The sequence below is a fragment of the Zootoca vivipara genome, chromosome 4, assembly GCF_963506605.1.
Source record: "Zootoca vivipara chromosome 4, rZooViv1.1, whole genome shotgun sequence".
Lineage (NCBI taxonomy): Eukaryota > Metazoa > Chordata > Lepidosauria > Squamata > Lacertidae > Zootoca > Zootoca vivipara.
The window spans coordinates 76,378,376-76,399,666 of record NC_083279.1 but is presented as its reverse complement, the minus strand read 5'-3'; the positions used below and the strand labels follow the sequence as shown (position 1 = coordinate 76,399,666).

Sequence of the window (21,291 nt, the reverse complement as noted above, 5' to 3'; positions counted from 1 at the left end):
TTAAGCCAGACTTTGAGTAGTTTAAAGGCCTGATAGTCCATATTCACTGCTAATAGAAACAACCCCAGTACTTACACTGATATATGTGGAGGAACGTTTCTCCTAATTTGCTAGTGAGCAGTGGCTCAGGCAGGTCCCTGAAAAACTGCTTTACCATATCTGCCACATCATACGCTGACTGGTCTTCATAGTTGACATTTTCAGAAGAGCTTTCGTTCATGTGGCGTAAGGCCTGTATTCGGGATTTCACACCTGACTTTCGGAAAAGACCCACCTAAAAGATAAGCCACATTCTGTTAGCTATGTAGCCATTTGGCATCATAATCAGTGAGAAAATAATAATAATAATAATAATAATAATAATAATAATAATAATAATAATATTTATACCCCGCCCATCTGGCCGGGTCTCCCCAGCCACTCTGGGCAGCTTCCAACAGAAGAATAAAAGACAATAATCTATTAAACATTAAAAGCCTCCCTGAACAGGGCTGCCTTCAGATGTCTTCTAAAAGTCTGGTAGTTGTTTTCCTTTTTGACATCTGTTGGGAGGGCGTTCCACAGGGCAGGTGCCACCACCGAGAAGACCCTCTGCCTAGTTCCCTGCAACTTGGCTTCTCGCAACAAGGGAACCGCCAGAAGGCCCTCGGTGCTGGACCCCAGTGTCTGGGCAGAATGATGGAGGTGGAGACGCTCCTTCAGGTATGCTGGACCGAGGCCATTTAGGGCTTTAAAGGTCAGTACCAACACTTTGAATTGTGCTTGGAAACGTACTGGGAGCCAATGTAGATCTTTCAAGACCGGTGTTATGTGATCTTGGCGGCCGCTCCCAGTCACCAGTCTAGCTGCCGCATTCTGGATTAGTTGTAGTTTCCGAGTCACCTTCAAAAGTAGCCCCATGTAGAGCGCATTGCAGTAGTCCAAGCGGGAGATAACTAGAGCATGCACCACTCTGGCTAGACAGTCTGCAGGCAGGTAGGGTCTCAGCCTGCGTACCAGATGGAGCTGATAGACAGCTGCCCTGGACACAGAATTGACCTGCGCCTCCATGGACAGCTGTGAGTCCAAAATGACTCCCAGACTGCGCACCTGGTCCTTCAAGGGCACAGTTACCCCATTCAGAACCAGGGAATCCTCCACACCTGCCCGCCTCCTGTCCCCCACGATACACATTATACAGAAGTATCTTTAAAAAACAACAACCTGAACCACAATTGCTGTAATTAAATAAGGATCAGGGCATATTCCAGTCAATTGGTGACTCCAAAGATATGCAAGCTGCTCTCTACTCATGGAAGGTAAGAGGATAGTTTTGCAGATTTCTCTCTCCTATGTCACCCAAAAATCTACTTCTTTGGATTGCCGAGAGACCATCTGGAGCAGTATGGGGAGACTACAGGAGGAAAGGGGGAATTGGGGGGAAAGCTCCCCTATTATTTCTGTGAATGGACTCCTCCACTGTGAAAAAATGGGACATTCTGTTTGCAAAAGGAATACTCTGAATCTGAGTCGCTTCAACAGAATCTATAGCTTCCTCCATATTTTATTCATGTGGTCATTTCCCTACTTTTGCACAGTTTTGTGGTCCCAACATCTGATGCCTCTGTGCTGTGCATAAATGTTAAGAGATTAAGGTAATGTGACAAGAACATCTGTACTCCAATGTTTGTAAACATCATCAAAACACTTTTTTAAAAAAAGCAAAACAAGGGAACACTAAACTGGTCACTGTTTAAAACCTAGAAATTCTGAGTAAACGGGCACATCACGTGGTGTCAAAATGGTCTCTAAAAAGGTCATTTCCCATATAAGCTACACAAGAAGAGACCCATTAAATGGGGTGGCTGCAATTTTCCCACCTAGAGTACAGTTCTATCTGCCTGTAACACGCAAACCTCTCCCTCACACACCCTTATCAGTAGGTTTACTAGACTTACCTCAGCCTATTCACGTGACACTATTGAGTCTATAATAATAATAATAATAATAATAATAATAATGTTTATACCTTGGCAATATGGCTGGGTTTTCCCAGCCTCTCTGGGTGGCTCGCAGCATATATGCACTAGTTCCCTTTTTATGTTTCTGAAAGCCACAACAGAACCAGTGGTGGATCCAGAACAACTGTTTGCCCAGCTACCCTTGAAGCGGAGTGAAACATCACCATCCGAAGTCCACCACAGATGAAATCAAGTTCCCATTGTGCTGCACTCTCTCCAACCTTTAGGCAAAATCTGCTTGCTAGTATGATAAAACCACACTGCTCTCATATGATACGGATTAACTACCTCAACAGCAGACTCCTTAACTCTTGCAGAAGGTGTGTATATTGGCTGCCAGCTCCAGATCTCCTTCCAGTCTGTCATAGTCTCCAACCCCAAGTTGTGCTATCTTAAGTCATGCTGTGCTGTCAGTGGTTTCTGATATCAAGGCCTTACACACCGAAGAAAAATATCATTTTCTCTAAATAAAACGACAACTCAAGCATTTTCAAAAAGTGCTGAGGACCCATCTTTGTTCATTTTACAGGTAATCCATGCACTCCGACTGCATTTAGCTGCTTTGTTTGTTTTCAGATTTTTATTTTATTTTCAATCTTTTTAAATAATTTATCTTATATAGTTCTTTGTTCTGGTATTGGTGTCAATGAAGTGTGGGCGAGAAACCTTTAAATACATAAATGAAATAGCTCAGCTACTGTGGCAGACAGTCAGAGAAGATTATTTCTACCTATATCATAGATTGGTTGCCAAGGAATAGCTGGATTTGAAGGACATAATTTTCAGACTTAAGTCTTCCAGGCTCTTTTCTATCCTGTTGCCTTAGCTGGGAAGAAGATGTAGTAGGGATTAGTTACACAGGCTTTCTGTGATACATATATATTTCCCCCATGTGCTTTCTTCTGCAAGAAGCTGATAATTCCTCAAACGAGCTTTTCTTGCAGCTCGGCACAGCACTGTCCCTTTTCCAGCAGTTCTCATAAATGGAATGCCCCTGGGGCAAATTCCTGTGTACAAACCACATTTTAATTCCCAAGTGAAGTTGTGTTATACCACTTGGGATCTATTAAGGTTATTTTTCCTCATTTCACAGTAGCAGGGATGACGACATAGTGAGGGGGTGGGGGAAATCTATGAGAAAAAGAGATTGGGCATGTTTCTGTTTTCAAATTATAGAACTTAAGTTTTCTTTTGACTCACCATATATATTTGTCTCAATTATCATTGCACTGCTTGACCCAGGACTGGTGTTTCTTAATAACTATATTGATGGGTTTACATTTTGCACAGCTTATTACAGTTATAAAGAATCCGAGTTCTCTACTAGAAACAAATGTTTTACTGATTGAAAACTGACTTTAAATGCAAACTTTAAAATGCTATATACAAAAAGCCTCATGGACTAAATGTCAACACAAAAAGCACTGTAAATAGCTTTGCATTCCAGCATAATTTATGGTCAAATGTGAAGGTTGGAGTCAGAGCAGAGCAGAAAACCAACAATAAGTGACTGCAACTTATTTAATACTAAAAGACTGAATTTGTTCTAAGCTGCATCCATCTCTTCATCAGTCTGAGTAATAGAAACTCTTGTGCCAAACATTTAAAAATTCAATATATAAAAAAGGCTAAGCTCTGAATCTATAGTGGCTTGTTACTTGCTGTTCCTCATCAGTAACCAGTCTGCAGCTAATCATTGTTTGAACCCATTTTGCTGATCTTTTATGCCTGAGGTTTATTTTGTGATGCACTAGAGGAGTTGGTATAGGTTATGGTTGTGTTAAACGCCTTGGGCATCTTAATGATCTACACCACCAGGTGCCATAGAAAAGCACTAGATATATCAAGAGATCCAACGCACCCTGGTCACCATTTCTTTCAGCTCCTGCCATCGGGACGGAGATATAGAACAATGCAGGCAAGAACGAGCCATCTCAGGAACAGTTTCTTCTCTAGAGCGATTTTGGCCTTAAATGGAAAGCCTGGACTTTGAAGTTATCTAATTTTATTTGTTATTTGTATTATATTTACTGTTTTTAATTAGGTTTTGTAATTTTGGATTATGCGGAATGCTTTATCTGAGTGGATGTAGCAACCGAGTAATTTCGTTGTTCCCGCAAGGGGACAATGACAATAGAGATATCTTATCTTATCTTGATAGAAAGGCAGGATAGAAAACCAATTGTTGTTGCTGCTATTATACTTAAGAGGTTCCTTCAAACTATTTCTGCTGCTGATATGATTCACGTAAAAACTTGCTGTTCCATGAGAAAAGCTGGAGAAGAAAGAGAAGCTTTTTCAAGGGGGGGGGAAGAGCCTTGGAGCACTGAAGACAACCAGTGGGCCTTTATGTTGCTTACCCCTATTATATTTTATTTCTTGGAACTATTAATAGAAAACAAAATATATTGCACAATAGTTAATCCCATCTCCTTCAAAATCAGAAAACAATGAATGGAAACCCCTGGGTTTTACCTTGTTTACTGGAGAAAAGATTGCAATGGATCCCTCTAACACTCCAACACATACTTGCATAGCCTATCAATAAGCTTATATATAGCTAGCGCAGAACTGAAAAATAATGTATGTGCCCTCGATCCAGAGCTTTTTGCACATATCCACTGCTTCAGGCTCATGCACAGCAGGTCTTCCAAACCATCACTCTTTGGGACCATTTATACAATTGCTTACAAAATGGCATGAGGGTGGTGGAGCAGACATTTGGGAATGTTGGTAAATGGCACTGCCTTAGCTTGCAGCCAGTATTTACATGCTGGCTCTCTTCTCTTGCCTTTCTCTATCTCCCTCTTTTTTGAAATGTTTTTCTCATCACACACAATAGAAGAAAAACATTAGCCCATACGGTTTCTCAGTGCTCTGGTGTGTCCAGCCAAAAGGTCAGAGCACTTGAAGCTCACTTTAAAACAAGTCTCTCTCAATTACACTTGAATCAGAAGCAAGGATCAAATTCCATGGAAGCAGAATTAAATCTCTTGCTGCATTACACCCTGATGCTGCTAATCTCTGTTATTGGTCAATGATTTTTGTCTGACCTTTTTATTTATTTTTTTGTTCTTTGAAACTGCTAAACTGCACTCCCAGATATGCTACTGAAAACCCAGTAGTAATGAGATGTAAGCATTTTTTTCTTGGTAGGGTAAGCCAACTGGTGGTAATCATTACTGTAAGAGAGCAGGTCAGAGAGGGTAACTGAATTAATAATATATTACTGGTGCAGCTCACTCCTTTTTAATAAAGGTTGTGCATGTCTCTAAAACCAGAATGAGGAGATGGGGGTTCGTTGTCCTTCAAGATTCTCAGAAGACAGACAACCTCTATCCATAAAACAATTGAGTTTGTTTCATCTACTTTTTTCTGATGTCTTTTGCTAGGAAGCTTCAGATTTGGGCAAGGGGAACATAGAGATTAATTTCTGGGTGTGTCCACAACCAAATATACATGAATAGTAGCCACAAGACCAATGTCATTCTGTATTCTAGAAGAGACAACATTTTAGTTCTACAAAAAACAGACAAGTCCATTGTTTATCTGTAAAATGGGACTAACAGTTTCCTACTTTCTAGGGTTGTAGTAAGGGCAAGCACAATAAAGACAGTATATCCTTCTCAAATTAAAGTGTGCTATGTAAATAATAATTTTTAATGGCAGCCATAGGGCTAGCACACACTACTAAATCCTTAAAACTGTCTAGTCATCCTCGAAGGGACATTATGATACTCCAAACAATAAAACCAAAGGCATAAAAACCCACCTCGTGTAATTTTAGCTGGGGAAAAGCTGCTATAGGAGTTTGTATGCTCATAAACCTACAGACATGAATAACCTACCTGATCCAGGCAATGGTTGCGTAAATATCGCAGCGCTTGTTGTATGCTCTGTGGAAGGGGCTGCCCTGTTCTTTGCACATGAACTATTAAAGGCACACCAAATATGTTTTTATCCTTGTAGTCTGGAACTTTCATCCTCTTCATGAACTTTGGTACAGACCTAATGATGATAATAACAGTACAAATCAAAAACAACACAGCTGTGTATCCTATTAAAAACTATTGCTATGGTGGACATGCATCATTCCTCCCTGAGCACGCAGTGTGTGGGTGCTGTCCTGAGGCATGAAACAGGTTTCTAGCCGTGCAGCCCCTGAGTTGTTTGAAAGATCAGAAGTCACACATTTGCAGAAAAATAACAGCCTAGTCAATTCTCACACCCACAATCAATCAATAACCCACACCAACATTCCCCACGTAGCCACTGGGTTGCTACAGAATGAGGATTGAACAGGAACCAAAAGAAAAACTTAAGAGCATAAGAAAAGTCTGGCTGGATCAAATCAAAGGTCCACCTAGTCCAGCCTCCTGTTCTCACAGTTGCTAACCAGATGCCTGCATACAGGACTTGCATGCAAAAGCACTCTGCTCACTTGTGGTTCCCAGCAGCTGCTCCTCAGAGGCCTGCTGTTTCCAACACTGGAGGTAGTGCATAGCTAGCATAGGTTATGGTAGAGGCAGCAAACAACCCTTTCTTTACTTTGGCTGGTTTACATGACATATAATTCCAGCTGAAACATCTAACCCCTAAAGATGCACACCGCATTTAATGACCTGCTTCTTTCCCATAAGTGTTTTGGTTTGGGCATTTGCTTCTCTTTCGATGACATATGCTCTGTATGGAAGATGAACTTAGTCGCTGCATTTCTCTAGTCTTCCAGGAGCAGCATAGAAGGGTTTGATAAAAAGGAGCAGCAAAGATGGAAAAAGGAAAGAGTTAACTGGGAGCAAATAGGTTTTGTTGCTACAGCAGAATTTATAGAGGCTTTACGTTTTGCACATTTTATGCTCTCAGTAGTGGAACTGCCATTGGCAATCAAACTTATTTGTTCTACAAGAGAGCATCCTCGGCAACACAGCTTTCAACTAGCTGAGCCCGACACACTTCCTTAGAAAATGCTTGACAACTTGAAGTGCAATAAATAATGGCAGAAGATTAAACTTGAAAGCATGTAGAGTTAATTTCCTCAGTGTGGCTCATTATGTCTGTAATCTCAAATTGCATGATTTATCATTACCATTCAATTTTAGAATTACAGTGAGGGAACATTACATGCCAAATTCGAAGCTCAAATAATGGATTATGGGGAAACTCTCAGGGTTCTGCTTCAGTTCAGTGAGTTTTTATTTCTGAAGCAAACAAATGCAGGAAATAGAAATGCCACAGGTGTAACTTTGTGAGAAACATCATTTTAAGTGGAACTGAAGCAAGTTTCACCTGTGTGAGGTGGGAAGGCAGACACGGTCAAAAGAAGCCACGTGAGGAATACAAGAGAGGTGGAGATACCTAAGGAAAAACCATCTTCCGCAAAAGCTGCTGCTTGCCTTCTATCACTGTGCCATTGAGAGCATGCTCACTTATGGGTTATGCGTGTGGTACGGAGGCTGTACTTCCCAGGATAGGACAGGGCTGTGCAGAATTATAAAAATAGCAGAGAGCATTATTGGCTTCTCACTCTCCACCTTAGAACAAATCTATATCGCCAGCTGCCACAGGAAAGCACTAGACATATCAAGAGATCCATTGCATCCTGGTCACTGTTTCTTTGAGCTCCTGCCATCGGGACGGAGATACAGAACAATGAAGGCGAGAACGAGCCGTCTCAAAAACGGTTTCTTCTCTAGAGCAATTTCGGCCTTAAATGGAAAGTCTGGACTTTGAAGTCATCTTTATTTTTACTTGTCATTTCGCATTGCATTGTTTAATTACTGTTTTGTAGTTATTTTAAATTTATGTGGAGTGCTTTATCTGAGTGGATGGAGCAGCCGAGTAATTTCGTTGTTCCTGCAGGGGGGCAATGACAATAAAGATTGTCTTGTCTTGTCTTGTAATCTATTTTACGGGCCCAGGGCAACCAGAGGCAGTGGGAGGGGGCTGCTCAAGTAGAAAGTTAGGATTCCAACCAGTGCCCCTGATTGCTGTGAGGGGGCGGCTGGATGGGGCAAAGGCCTCTCTCCACCCAGCTCTATTGACCTCTGGAATTTACTGATCCTCCAAATGGAAGTACTGCCTGCCTGAAGTTTGGATTGCTCTGCTAGTCGCCAGTTATCTTCTCCTGTCATGCAGGAGAATTAGGTCCAACTCCTCAATGGGGAGCTCCTGCTTTTGCGGAGACTCTGCAGTTCATTAGGAGAGCACATGCGTTGAGTGTTGGAAGCTCCTAGATTCTGTTCCCTGAATCTTCAGTTCCCTGAATCTTCGGTTGTAAAAGGATCACACATAGCCGATGATGGGAAAGAACAATTTGCGTAGCAAATTATTATGGGCTAGATAGACAAATAGTCTGACTTAAGCAAAGCATCTGCCTCAGGTGGTAGAAGCTGGAAGACAGTGACTGAGAATGAGATCTCTTCTTGTTCCCCTAGGTCAGTGCCCCAGAGGTAGCATTCTTTGCTTGCTGCTGGCCATCTATATTTGGCCTAGATGCTATCTCCAAACGCTTCACAGCTACTGCCACTGGACCAAGAGAGCAGGCAGACATTCCAGGCCACTCACTGGAGCAGGCATCACACATACATTGCTCTCTCATGGCAAACAGTGACTGGGTTAGCTGAGATGTCCTGAGAGGTTAACATGTGAAGAGGGAAGAGTGTAGCAAATCAGGCCAAATCTGGACACTCACATCCTGTGATTCATCGCCCCCATTGCTATTATTATTATCTTTCAGCCTCTTCTCTTTCCTCTTTATTTAACTTAACGGATAATTCTCTCTGCACTGTATATTTTCTGAATGGGTGATATCTAGCACAAATCTCTGAATGGGTGATATCTAGCACAAATCTCTAAATATTACTTTGCAGTTGAACAAGTACATGGTACAGCATATAAACGGCAAAGCCCTTCCATTAATTTAAGGGAAGTTTGGTTACAAACGTGGTGCCTGTATTTATTTCTCTTGATTCTTTTTTATTATAGTTTTACTACTACTGCAGACATGGAATCTCCTGGGAGTGCTCTGAGACAGCCTTTCTGAATTATGCTTCCTGGGTGACTAGACCCAAAAGTAACAACTTTGCTTTCCTTGCCTTTGGCTGTAAAATGAGAGCAATAATCCTTAGCACTCTCACAGAGGCCACTGAGATGCCAGCTAATGCTATTAAGTACCGTACCCAGCCAGAATATGTTATGTTAGAACAATTACTGTGGGCAAATTTTATTTGTAGACTCTGGAACTGAACTACTTTAAGTAAACCTCTCTGCGCAATCTACAAGACCATGGCTAGAAAACTGAAACTCACAAGTGCGTGCCCTAGCACCCTCATCTCTGAAATCTTTAATATATGCAGAGGAAGAGATCTGAATGCCATTTCATGAAGATGATATTACAGAAGAAAACCTCAGTGTAGATGAGACAGAAGTGATACCGACTACAGCAAGAAAGAATATTAATAATTTGTGCTGCAGTCTGTGCCAGTTCCAGATTCCCAACTAAATTTCCCCCCAGTATTTTATGCTGCATGACATACTTAGATGGCTGCATAGTACGCCCATCTGATTCTCTGATCTTGTTCTAGGGAGATCCAACTTTTGGTTCATAATTTACCCCACATCAACAGTTTACTCACAGTAGCAAGGCAGTGATAGCAGCATCCTGGAAATCGCTGAGAACCATTTTAATACCACCCTGGTATGAACTTGTAGGAGTTTTAGTATGTCTAGCAAAACTTGCATATTAAGTTTATTGAAATGTGGAGTTTATCTATAAATTTGTAGAATATGAAATGTCAAGGTAATATGTAACTATGTATTATTTTCATTGCTATAATGCCTAACCAATATTGTTGCTGTTTTTTTAAAATTAAAGGTAGGATTATTTATATATTATATTTGTATTTTACTATTATTATTTTACTTTTTTTTTGGAAAAAGGAACTTACCCTCAATGTTTTTTCTTCCCAATGTTCCAGGCCCTTCCATTTACTCGCCACACATTTTAGGATTTCGTAGTGGGATGGGAGTAGACACATCACTATTCCCTGCCTAATTCTAAATTAGTTGCAGAATCAATTGACCTTTTACCCTTTAGGTAGCAAAAGAACAGAAACCCTGAAACTTCTGTAATGAGAATGCCAACCGATTTTGCACAATGAACAGAAATGGCTGTAAACTGGCACTGTAATTGCTCTGGCACTGCCCCTGTTAAACAGTCAGATTTGGGTTTAGACCCATGTAACAGGGTAAGGCGATCTCTGAAAACTCACACCAGTTCTATCAATATTTCTAATGAAGCAAGTATTTGGCATTGTAGTGCTAATGCGTTCTATCAACAGAAGGATTTCTGCTTGTGCAATGGAACTCTCCCTCTTCTTCCCCTGTGCGCCTCCTAAAACTGTTCTTGGGTTTCCCTCAACCCTCTGAAGGTTTGGGGAAGAAGCAGGGTGCACGTGGGGAGAGAAGAGGAGGGGAAAGCTCCGTTGCACAAGTGGGAATCATTGCACTGATGGAATGTGGTAGCTGGATGCTGCCCTTGGTCCTGAATGGAGGTGCCACCCTCTAAACATATCTGCAGCACCACCACATGTGTACAGTGGTACCTCGGGTTAAGCACTTAATTGGTTCTGGGGTGCCATTCGCACCCCGAAAAGTACTTAACCCGAGTGGCAATAGTGTGTGTGTGCGACAGAACCTGGAAGTAAACACTTCCGGGTCCGCGGAGTACGCATCGCGAAAGTACACAACCCGCAGCGTACTTAACCCGAGGTATGACTGTATAATGTTTAAATAGCCAAAACTTCTCTTCCTGACGAGGTAACAATCTTGGCATGGGCCCTTGGACCATTAGTTCACTTCCCACAGATGGAAATAGGATTTTTTTTTTAAATTTTAGAAATACAAAATGGGTTTTCACCATAAAAGCAAAATGAAGGTTCTGTCATTGGGCTCTTTCAGAGGTCTAGAGAGACTGGGGCTACTTCCAGCTTTTGAGATCCCCTCGTCATAATAACAATAACAACAATAATTGACAGCATACGAAAAAGAGTCACCCCCCAAAAAGAGTGCCTTTGGGGAAGGGTCACCCAAGTAGACCACCTGCTTTGCATGCAGAAGGTTCCCGATTCAATCCTTGGCATCTCCAAGTAGGGCTGGGAGCATCACCTGCCTGAAACCCTGAAGAGCTGCTGCCACTCACCACTGTGTAATCTTGTGTCATCATGTCCTATGCATTTTTATTAAGATTAAGATTAAGATTAAGATAATCTTTATTGTCATTGTCCCCTTGCGGGAACAACGAAATTACTCGGTTATCACATCCACTCAGATAAAGCATTCCACATAATCCAAAATTACTACAAAAACCTAATTAAAACAGTGCAATATGGTACAATATAACAAGTAAAATAAGATGACTTCAAAGTCCAGACTCTCCATTTAAGGCCAAAATCGCTCTAGAGAAGAAACTGTTCTTGAGACGGCTCGTTCTTGCCTGCATTGTTCTATATCTCCGTCCCGATGGCAGGAGCTCAAAGAAATGGTGACCAGGGTGCGTTGGATCTCTTGATATGTCTAGTGCTTTTCTATGGCACCTGGTGGTATAGATTTGTTCTAAGGTGGAGAGTGAGAAGCCAATAATGCTCTCTATTTTTATAATTCTGCACAGCCCTGTCCTATCCTGAGAAGTACAGCTTCCGCACCACAGGCATAACCCATAAGTGAGCACGCTCTGTATGGCACAGTGATATTTAGGAACATTTTTAACACTTTAATTTGGGAAATTCTGTATCAGTTGAGGACGGCAACAACAACAGAAAGTCTTTATACCAAATCACATCTCTTATTTGCTTAAAGTCGGAACCCAAAGTTAAAAATATCTGCACGCCACATTTTGATCTGTTGCGAATTAAAACGAGTTGCAAAACTTATCAAAAGCTAAAATTTGAATTTTCCTTTCAGTTTGAGGTCCAGGCGAAATGAGCCTTCCAGACGCTCCCCCTGATTAGCCCTCTCTGTGTAATCCAAACTGCCCAAGAGAGTTGTCAATGTACTGTACGTTTCAAGTAAAAACAACAACAACATGGTCGCAAGGATGACCTTTAAACTAAATGAAATAAATAAACAGGAAGAAAAAAAACCTGCTGCAACAGCCATTGCCTGGCTATATCAAACGCTTTACCAAAAAGATTCCCCCATGTCAAAATGCATATTGATGAAACAAGTTGTCTTGATTTTACAATGAACATAATTTTTAGGCCTCATCAAGGCAGTATGCTGAAAAAAGTACTATGTTAGTACTCACCAAGTCCAGCCATGCTTGTTTGACATGGAGTATTTTTCCATGATGGCAGTAAGACGAAGCAGAGAAAATTTTTGCAGCAGATTTAACTGAGCAGCTGACTGACTGCTGATCTGCAGTGATCCTACGGCATGGCACAGTTGGTGAGAGATTTGAAAACTGTGCCAACGTAATCGCCTTTAGATAAACGAAGTAAAAAACAACAGAGTAAGAAGTTTTATTATGGTGCTATGTTTGAGGCCCCTGAGAGATTTGCTCTTGCAAGTATACAGGATTGCCTTCCGTTGTCCATCCATACTGGTTGTTTCTACAGTCTACTCTCCACATTTAACTAACATAAAATCAACCCATTTGAAAAAGTCTATATGTCTGAGAAACATTACAGTTATTATTAACGTTCATAAAGTAGAAAATTGCAATTTACTTTTGCTCCAGTACATCCCATTCCCAAAGAAATTGATGCATCATCATGACCACAGGACCAAAAACTCTATCTATCTATCATCTATCTATCTATCTATCTATCTATCTATCTATCTATCTATCTATCTATCTATCTATCTATCATCTATCTATCATCTTTGGAACTTCATGAAGCAAGATTTTCAAATCTATATACAATTATTTTGAAGGGTACAAACCTGTTTGGCCTTGTAAGAGATGCTCCAACACCAGAATCTCTTCTGTCCCTAACACCAGTGGCTTCTGATTCATTGAGAGATGTCCCATCTCTGTCCATATCACTAGGTGTCGTCCGGCCATCCGATACAGAGTTCTGTTCAAACTCTAATGCAATCTTGACTGGTGACCGGAATGATAAAGATCCACATTCACCAATGGATAGATCGTTGTTCTTCAGCTCTGGCAATATGTTTTTGGACCAGTCGTCTACGGATTCTTGAAGCCCATTGACCTGCTGCAAAATGTCATCTAGATGAGGAAAGAGATTTTCCCTTTCCAAATCTAGAAGGTCTCCAGTACTGGCATATAAGTGGGAACCTGGAACGTTGTCATAAATGCTAACTCGACTCTCCTTTGGACAGATAGCAAGGGGATTGGACTCTTTGGGTGTCAAGCACTTCTGATTGCTTAGAGAAATACTGCCTGTCCTCCAGTTCACACGGTTGCTGCTATCTGTAGGGGAGAGGCTTTCTATGGAAAGTGCCTTGGGAAACGTTCCAGGTTTGTGGTCCTTCGGAATATGGACAACTAGGTTCTCCTGGGAATGAAATTCATTTCTACGATTCTGATCTATCACTTGCCTCAGTGCTGCTCCTGCAAGAACATCCAGGTCCTCCAGGTACATGCCGCCTCGTTTATTTGATTCATGGTATTTCCGTTCCTTTAAGGAGGGAGTACTTATGCCACTACTGCTAATCTCTGACTGGCTACTCTCACTGCTGGATTTAGCAGAGAAGGGAAACGTTTGCTTGACTGCGTTCTGAGATGTTATGTTCTGGAGGTTTCCATTCCCAATTTGGACACATTGCATTTCCTTTAGGGCTTTTGGCTCATGCTGAAGAACAGGTCTGCCTATCACCAAGTTACTAGTCCTTGTGGAGCCTCTCAATTTTCCATGTGCCCCTTTGGCTTTGAGTGTTTCCATACGCTTCAGAAAGGTTTTAGCTCTGGTCTGTGTTGGTTTCTCATTGCCAAGGTGATGAGAGTCTTCTGGAGGATGGTAAGGGGTGGTGCCAACTGAGGTGGAGTCATGCAAAAGAGCGTTTTCTACACAATATTGTCCTGAACAGTCAAATGTCTCCCTGAGAAGGTTGCTGGCTCCAGAATGACTTCGATGGTCACTTCCCCCACTACTCTCGCTGTGAATAGATGAGACGTCAGGTTCACTCAGATCAGTAAGCACACTTTCACTGCTGGTGGTGATTTTCATCTTAATGTCCCCCAAGGACCCATGCTTGTCTGACTGATGAAGTAAGGTGTCAATGTCGTCCACCCGAGACCATCTGCGGCTGGTCCTTTGGAAAGTCCATTTGTTACTGATGGCACAAAGGTCTTCTTCATCAGAGTCTTCACTCTGAAAAACAGCACATAGATAAATAGAATGTCTTTCCCCTCTTAGCGTTATAGACTTTTTTAAAAAAATGTGATGCAGTTAAAGTTAAGCAGGCTGGATGATACTGTACTTTTTTTCAAAGATAATGGATTACAGCCCTCCTTTCTTCACTTTCTAAAATTCCAGTACAGGCTTTGAAATGCACAAATAGAGCTGTTTCACTGTGAAGTCAATATCCTTCAACATTAGCTCATTCAATAGATCCACTTGGAATGCACTCTCCCCCTCCCTCCCTCTTGCCTGAGAGCTTCACAAGCAAAAATCTCATGGACATTTACCAAATAAAATCACTGGGGGAATACAATGAAACAGCTGGAACAATAAATTACGTATAATGCATTGCCATACACATTCTAATTGGATGACCCCGTCCCATGTGGCTAAGTGACATGATGTTTCTGTTCTTACTCTAATGGTAATATTAACTAATAATTAGGAAACTCAAATGTTATTTGAGAACTGGAAACATCACTGTAGTCCCACAATAGTCCTAAAGTCAAAACATAAAGAAGGCCTATCTTGACACTATCGGGAATGTAATTGTGGGCACCTCATCAAGTGCAACAACTGGTGGACCCAGATGCACATCCCTGTTTAGTTCAATAAACTTTATATGAGCACCACAATGGATTGGTTTGCATACCATATCAAACCATGGTTTAGTGCTAAGTGCACAAGGATGAATGAGCCTGAGTAAACAAGCCTGTGTATGCCTCTCTCCTCCTGCGCAGGCAAGAGAAGGACTCTACTACTGTTTAGTTTCACTTCCAACAAATCCTGTCTTATATTATGTATGAACCAGAGATTGTGCTTTAAAACAAACAAAGTCATGAGTTCCATCAGGGGAAAAGGTGGAGTGAAGAAGAAGAAGAAGAAGAAGAAGAAGAAGAAGAAGAAGAAGAAGAAGAAGAAGAAGAAGCTGTGCTTTGAAGTTGGCTTGTCAGAAACTTAATTCCTACAGACAGAAAGTTAATTCCTACATAATTCTAAACTAGGAGTGTTTGAATGAAAAATGAGAAATTAAATGCTAGCAAAGTCCTGCTCCTGACTGCATGAAAGAAGAAGGGGGAGCAGAGGGTGTAAACCCAAAGCTTCACTTGAATTCATTCTAGTGCATGCTCACAGCACCAAACCACAGTTTAGTGTTACAGTATGTGCAAACCAGTTCAGTGTAAATACAGGCGTGCATCCTGAGTCACACTTGCAACAGTCGCGGAAGGCTAGTTACACCAGGTTGCGTAATCCTCAAGCCATTTATATATAATTAAGTCTCATATCGGGAAATAACTATACATGGTTTGGTATAAATCTAGGATCCCTCTATCAACCAGCCCCAAAACATATTAACAAATATAAATACCCCTCATAGGCTGCAATTCTAAACAGCGCAACTTAATTTCATGTAAACGTGCATAAGACTGTGCTGCACAATGTCAAATGAACAATGGAAGATGAGAAACAGTTCACAGAGAATATGGTCAGTGGTGGTGGTAATATAATATCTATACACCAAACATACAGAAAACATGTTTTGGAAAGGGAAAACTTATGATACTGTTTAACATCAACTAAAGTTGGTGGGAAATGAGTTCCACATTCCATCAGAAACTATGTGGGATTGTTTGTTGAACAAAAACACATTGGGTTTAAACTCAAGAGAGCTATAAGCAAAGCTTTAGTAAACTAGCCACCTATGGGTACTGCACACTATCCATTATAGATGAATGCTATTCCCATGTGCCTAACATCTAGAACTGGGACCCATGGATCTAAATTGTGAGTTTGCACATCAATATCTGATTCCCGCTTTTCCAACAGCAATGTTGAGCGCAAGGTGGCTCACAATAATAATAAATTTTTAAAAAGAGCAAATGTTACTATCACTATAATTATCCTAGCAAAACCACAACAGCCTATAAATAGGGCAAAAAATAATAAATAATAATCAAACAATTAATACGATTTGCACATTAACATAAGAAATAATCCCCTCTGCTGGATCAGGCCAGCTCTCACTGACCTGTGGAAATTCTGCTACTGGGACCGAGCACTTCCGCTCCTGTGGTTTCCAGCAACTGGTATTCAGAAACATACTGTCCCCAGCTGTGGAACCACAGCATAGTCATTGTGGTGAGTAGCACTGATGGCCTTGCCATCCATTCATTTGTCTCAGCCACTGAAGCCGGTGGCCGTCCTTACATCTTGTGGGAACCAACCCTGTAGTTTAACTATGTCCTCCACACAGTACATAGTCTTCCCTTGTCCTTCCCATCGTTCTTATATCCAGAGATAGCTGTGTCCCATTAACATACAAGGAAGAAGCTGCAGCTTCTGCAAAATTGTGCTTGGAACCAACTCTTCGTGGACAGTACAGTCGTACCTCGGCTCCCGAACGTCTTGGGAGTCAAACCTTCCGGCTCCTGAACGATTGAAAACCAGAAGTGAGTGTTCTGGTTTTCGAACATTCTTTTGGAAGCCGAACGTCCGGTGCGGCTTCCGCTATTTCCCCCCGGCGTGCCTGCGCAATCGGGAACCAATCAGAAGCTGCGCCTTGGTTTCTGAACCTTTCGGAAGTCGAACGGACTTCCGGAACAGATTCCATTCGACTTCTGAGGTACGTCTGTATATGGACTTTGTGGACTACACACTAATTGCCCACCACAAAGCCCCATGCTTTGCACTACATGCTGTGCATTTATAGAACAGAATTGGCTGGAAAAATCCAATTTATTTATCTATAAAAATAGGTTCATATCTCTATTCTTAAGAAACAAAATCAAAGCCATTTATAACAAACATACACATCTACAGTAAAAATCATGTAAAATTTTTAATCAGAGATCAACAAACCATGGCAGATATATTTTTCTTAAATGGCTCCATAAGCTTGGCAGTACAGAGGTTTTCAGCAGATGTTTAAGGATTGAAACAGAAGGTGGCTGCTGAATCGCTATTGGCAGAGCACCCCACAGAAATGGCTTGATGACCCTAAGCGCTCTGTTTCTTGTTGCTGTCAGATGAGCCTTGCCAACTCTGAGGATGACTAACCTACAAACGATCTCAGTGACTGAGCTGGGATAAAAGGGTTTAGGCAGTCTCTAAGATACCCAGGACCTATGTTTTTCAGGGCTCTGTAAATTCATACAATTATTTATGGACGTTGGAAACTATCGTCATCCTGGAAAGAATTCCCACTCTTAGAAGGAAAGCTTTAGCCCATAAACTGAAGTCACCAGATTTTTTTTAAAGACATGGGCTTGGATCCTACATAGATTAACAAAGTTTACAGTAAGTAAAAACAAAATTTTAAAAAAACCTTCCAGTAGCACCTTAGAGACCAACAGCTTAGAGACCAACAGTAAGTAAGTTTTCCATCCAATCTGCCCCCTGCCCCACAACTTACCACCCCCATGCCCACCCCCACATTGCTCAGGAGGGTTCTACTGATCCTTCCTAGAGGGTTTTTCAGGATGTGCAGTGGCTGGGGGAGGAGGGGAGCCTCCTGTTTTGTCTGAACCACCAAACTATTATTGCCAGTATCAGAACAATCCAGAATATTACTGAAGCTGATTTAATACCCTGGCTTGTTGTGAAGTTGGTAACTGTAGTTTCCCAATTCAGAAAAAAAAACCAGGAAACTATGGTCAACTAGAAGTTTCCTTGCTTAATCATGACTTGCCTGAAGGGGTAATCAATGGAGTTTCGAGCAGGGGGGAAAGGGTTCACTCATATCTCAGCTTATTAAGCAGGGATGTGATCATCGAAATGCAGCCACTGTAGCTGACAATAGTGTGTGCTGGCAGAATTAAAGATAATCCCAAGTTAAACAAGCTAGCTGGCAATGTAATTTGACTCTGTTCTGAAAATTATATCTAACAATAAAGAGCATAAGCCAGTTTCTGTGTGTAATCAGTTGGCCCTTTCAGCTGAGAAAACTGCCAAAAATGACACTAATTATCACCAAGCGTGATGATATATTTGACTTTATTCACTAACAATACAGCTGAGATAGCAAACCATTGTCCGGTATGAAAGGAATTTGTTATCTCGCAGTGGCAATTTTACACCTGGGCTTCTCTCAGGCGTGTTCCTTCTTGTGCATGAATATTGCCATTTTGGCTGCCTAAGAACTGGCACTTGCAGAATTGAGTTCATGGTTAGCAAATGATGGACTGCAGCCTTCCAGTGCAATCTCTGTGTGTGACAAAGGGCAAAGCTAAATGCTTTCCCACATTCCCCAGCACAGTACTGCAATGCTCACAGGGATTATCCTGCGAAGGAGTAGTTAACTTTGCCCCCCAGGACACCCCCATGCTTGGTTCTGAGGAACTTGCTATATGGATCACTCAGCCTTCATTGGTCCTCATAATCAGGGAGTACCAGCACAGAGTGAAACATTCCCCTTGTGGTCTCTTCCAATTCTATGATTCTATAGGAATGCTTTGATGGTGTTTCCTGCTTGGCAGGGGACTGGATGGCCCTTGTGGTCTCTTCCAAATCTATGATTCTATGAGTGTCTGCACTATAGACAGGAGTGCCTGCTCCTAGGGGCTGAGGCAGTTTAAGCCCCCAGAGTATTTTTTTGAGGAAGCTGAGCCCCTTCAATATTCAGAGGGTGTTCAGTTCTGCCTCATGGCTCCTCATAGCATTGCACAATCCACATGTTGTTGCAGCATCATGTACATGACATCATGCGGTGTCATGCGTGAGCCCCCTCAATCCTCTTAAGATGGCGCCTGTGACTGCAGATGTCTGAAGCACTGACCAAGTACACCTGATCCCTTGAATTTGAACCACTTCCCACACAACACATTGCCCACAGACAGTGTGTGTTCATGTGTGGCCTATCAATGATTGTCCCCACCCTCTTTATGTCTGAATCCAAGACAATACAGCGGTCAAGGAAAGTAGCCACAGTGTTGAGTGAAGCCAAGGGCCAGGCCCATCTGTGATATTGCCTTCAGAGTGGTGAGAGCTGTACATTGATTCCTTATATACACAAGTCCTCTGTATGCAGCTAATAACTAGTGAGGTCTCGTGGTTAGAAAGTTGGACTTCTACTATGGAGACCCAGTTTCCAATAGCCGTTCAGCCAGGAAGCTTGACTTCACTCAACTTCTGCACCCGCTTTCTGTTTTTAGGATAAGACACATCTAGACGAGTAACAAAAAAGTGTGCACAGCTCGCCATTATGAATGAGATGAAGGCTTAGCTCAGGAAGGCCGACAGTGTTTGCCAAATTGTAAAGGCTCAGAAAGAACGTTCTATACTTAGCATCTTTAGAGCTGGTTAAAAATAGAAGAAAGCTAGAACTGAAAACATTGTTTCCTCAGGTGGATGTGGGTGCCAGCAGAATGCATGAGTGTAGCTGTCTTAATGGATTTTCCCACATTTTTCCTTCACAAGGGCTGTGACCCTACAGCTGGGGAAGACAGTAATTCCAGCTGCAGCTTTGTGTCTATCCAAATAACTTAAGGGCAAATTTTCTTCAAGAGGATTTCAAAACATAAGAATATGCTTCAAATGAAGTTTAATGTCGGGCGCTAACAGTTTGTTATGTAGAACTATGTGTTAATTTCCCCACTGATTTCAATTGGATTACAGATTTGCCTCATCTTCTCTCCCAGAACGCCTTGCAGTGACCCATTTATATCTTCCATCTTTGATTGGCCTTCAGCGCTAGGCTATTCAGCAGCTTAATTGACTGCTGTTTTTCTGAGACATTCAAGGAGATGTGGAATATAACTGTTCCAAGCTTTCTAACCATCAGTGCTTGCTTGGCTTTATGTCCCAGACATAATAAATGGCAAACAGAGTTGTTAAAGAGAGGCAGTAACCATTATGTGATGAGATATTTTCCATCCTTACAGATATGCAGTGGAAGAGAGAACTATAAAATAACTGTGAGTCACTGCCTAACCATATTTCTTTTGTCTGCAACTGATTTCTGAGGCCACAACCAAACAGCAGCTTCCGCTGGGGACTGTAGCACTAAGTAGGAAGTAGGGGGAAATGGTATCTTGAGGAAGAGGCACCAGGTAGCTAATACCACAGCTGACTTGCACTGCAACACCTGCATCCCATAATGCGGACTGCAGATGTTAGGAATGTTTATCCAGTGTATATGCCACTTGCAACCTTCTCCAACCCAAAGCACCCCATGTTACCAACATTCTAGCATTCTTTCCAATTCTGCATATTTGCCTCCTTGTCTGCATTGTAAGATAAAGCTTTTCTGGTCTTTGCTTTTATTTTATTTTTACTTTTCTGGTCTTTGCTTTTATCTTTTTCGTTCTCATTTTCAGTTGCCTTCACTTGTTCTCAGTTATGTCAACACTGATTGGCTACGCTTGAAATTCTATGAACACTTACATGGGAGCAAGCTCTACATCAAGATTTACTACATTGTGGCATCCCTTTATCTACAAGGTGATTGCTGATTGGCTACGATCATCAATGTGACTAATCCCAGAAGGAGAAAGAAGCAATTTCAGTTTTACACACACACACACACACACACACACACAATAAAAGAACACGTTGCTGTCCTAGATTTTTTTAAACTCTAAAATTTGACACAGGGAGGCAGCAGAGTAAGGGGAGGAAGACTGAGGTGCAATGACTGAGCCCGATGAGAACAAGTGCCTACGATGAACAGAGATGTGAAACAAGCCATCAGGTCACAGTGCTTTCCTTAGCCACAATTCAAGTGTCAGAAAAGCATACCAGCAAATCAAAAATTGCTCAAGTTCACCCATCTTACCTCTCCCTGCCTGCTCACTCCTGCTGTTGTCTCCAGCTGGAGAAATTTACAAAGGCACTCCAGAGCGGAGGGTCTGAAATGGAAGCAGCACATTCTCCTCCGTATTTAGGAACCTGGGTGCAGGGCACTTTGCTAACTTTTTCCAACAGGAAGA

At 41.8% G+C, this 21,291-nt stretch overlaps 1 protein-coding gene across 3 annotated transcripts in view; it reads right to left on the bottom strand.

The window, feature by feature from the left end:
* STARD13 (StAR related lipid transfer domain containing 13) overlaps positions 1-21,291 on the bottom strand; it is a 134,281-nt gene that overhangs the window by 22,299 nt on the left and 90,691 nt on the right. For all 3 annotated transcript variants that reach the window (XM_035115924.2, XM_035115923.2, XM_035115926.2), the window contains exons 5-8: positions 12,942-14,335; positions 12,304-12,477; positions 5,849-6,008; positions 76-274 (exon numbers count right to left, since the gene is read on the bottom strand). In XM_035115924.2, coding sequence (XP_034971815.1) covers positions 76-274; positions 5,849-6,008; positions 12,304-12,477; positions 12,942-14,335 — 1,927 coding nt within the window. The remainder of the gene's footprint in view (positions 1-75; positions 275-5,848; positions 6,009-12,303; positions 12,478-12,941; positions 14,336-21,291) is intronic.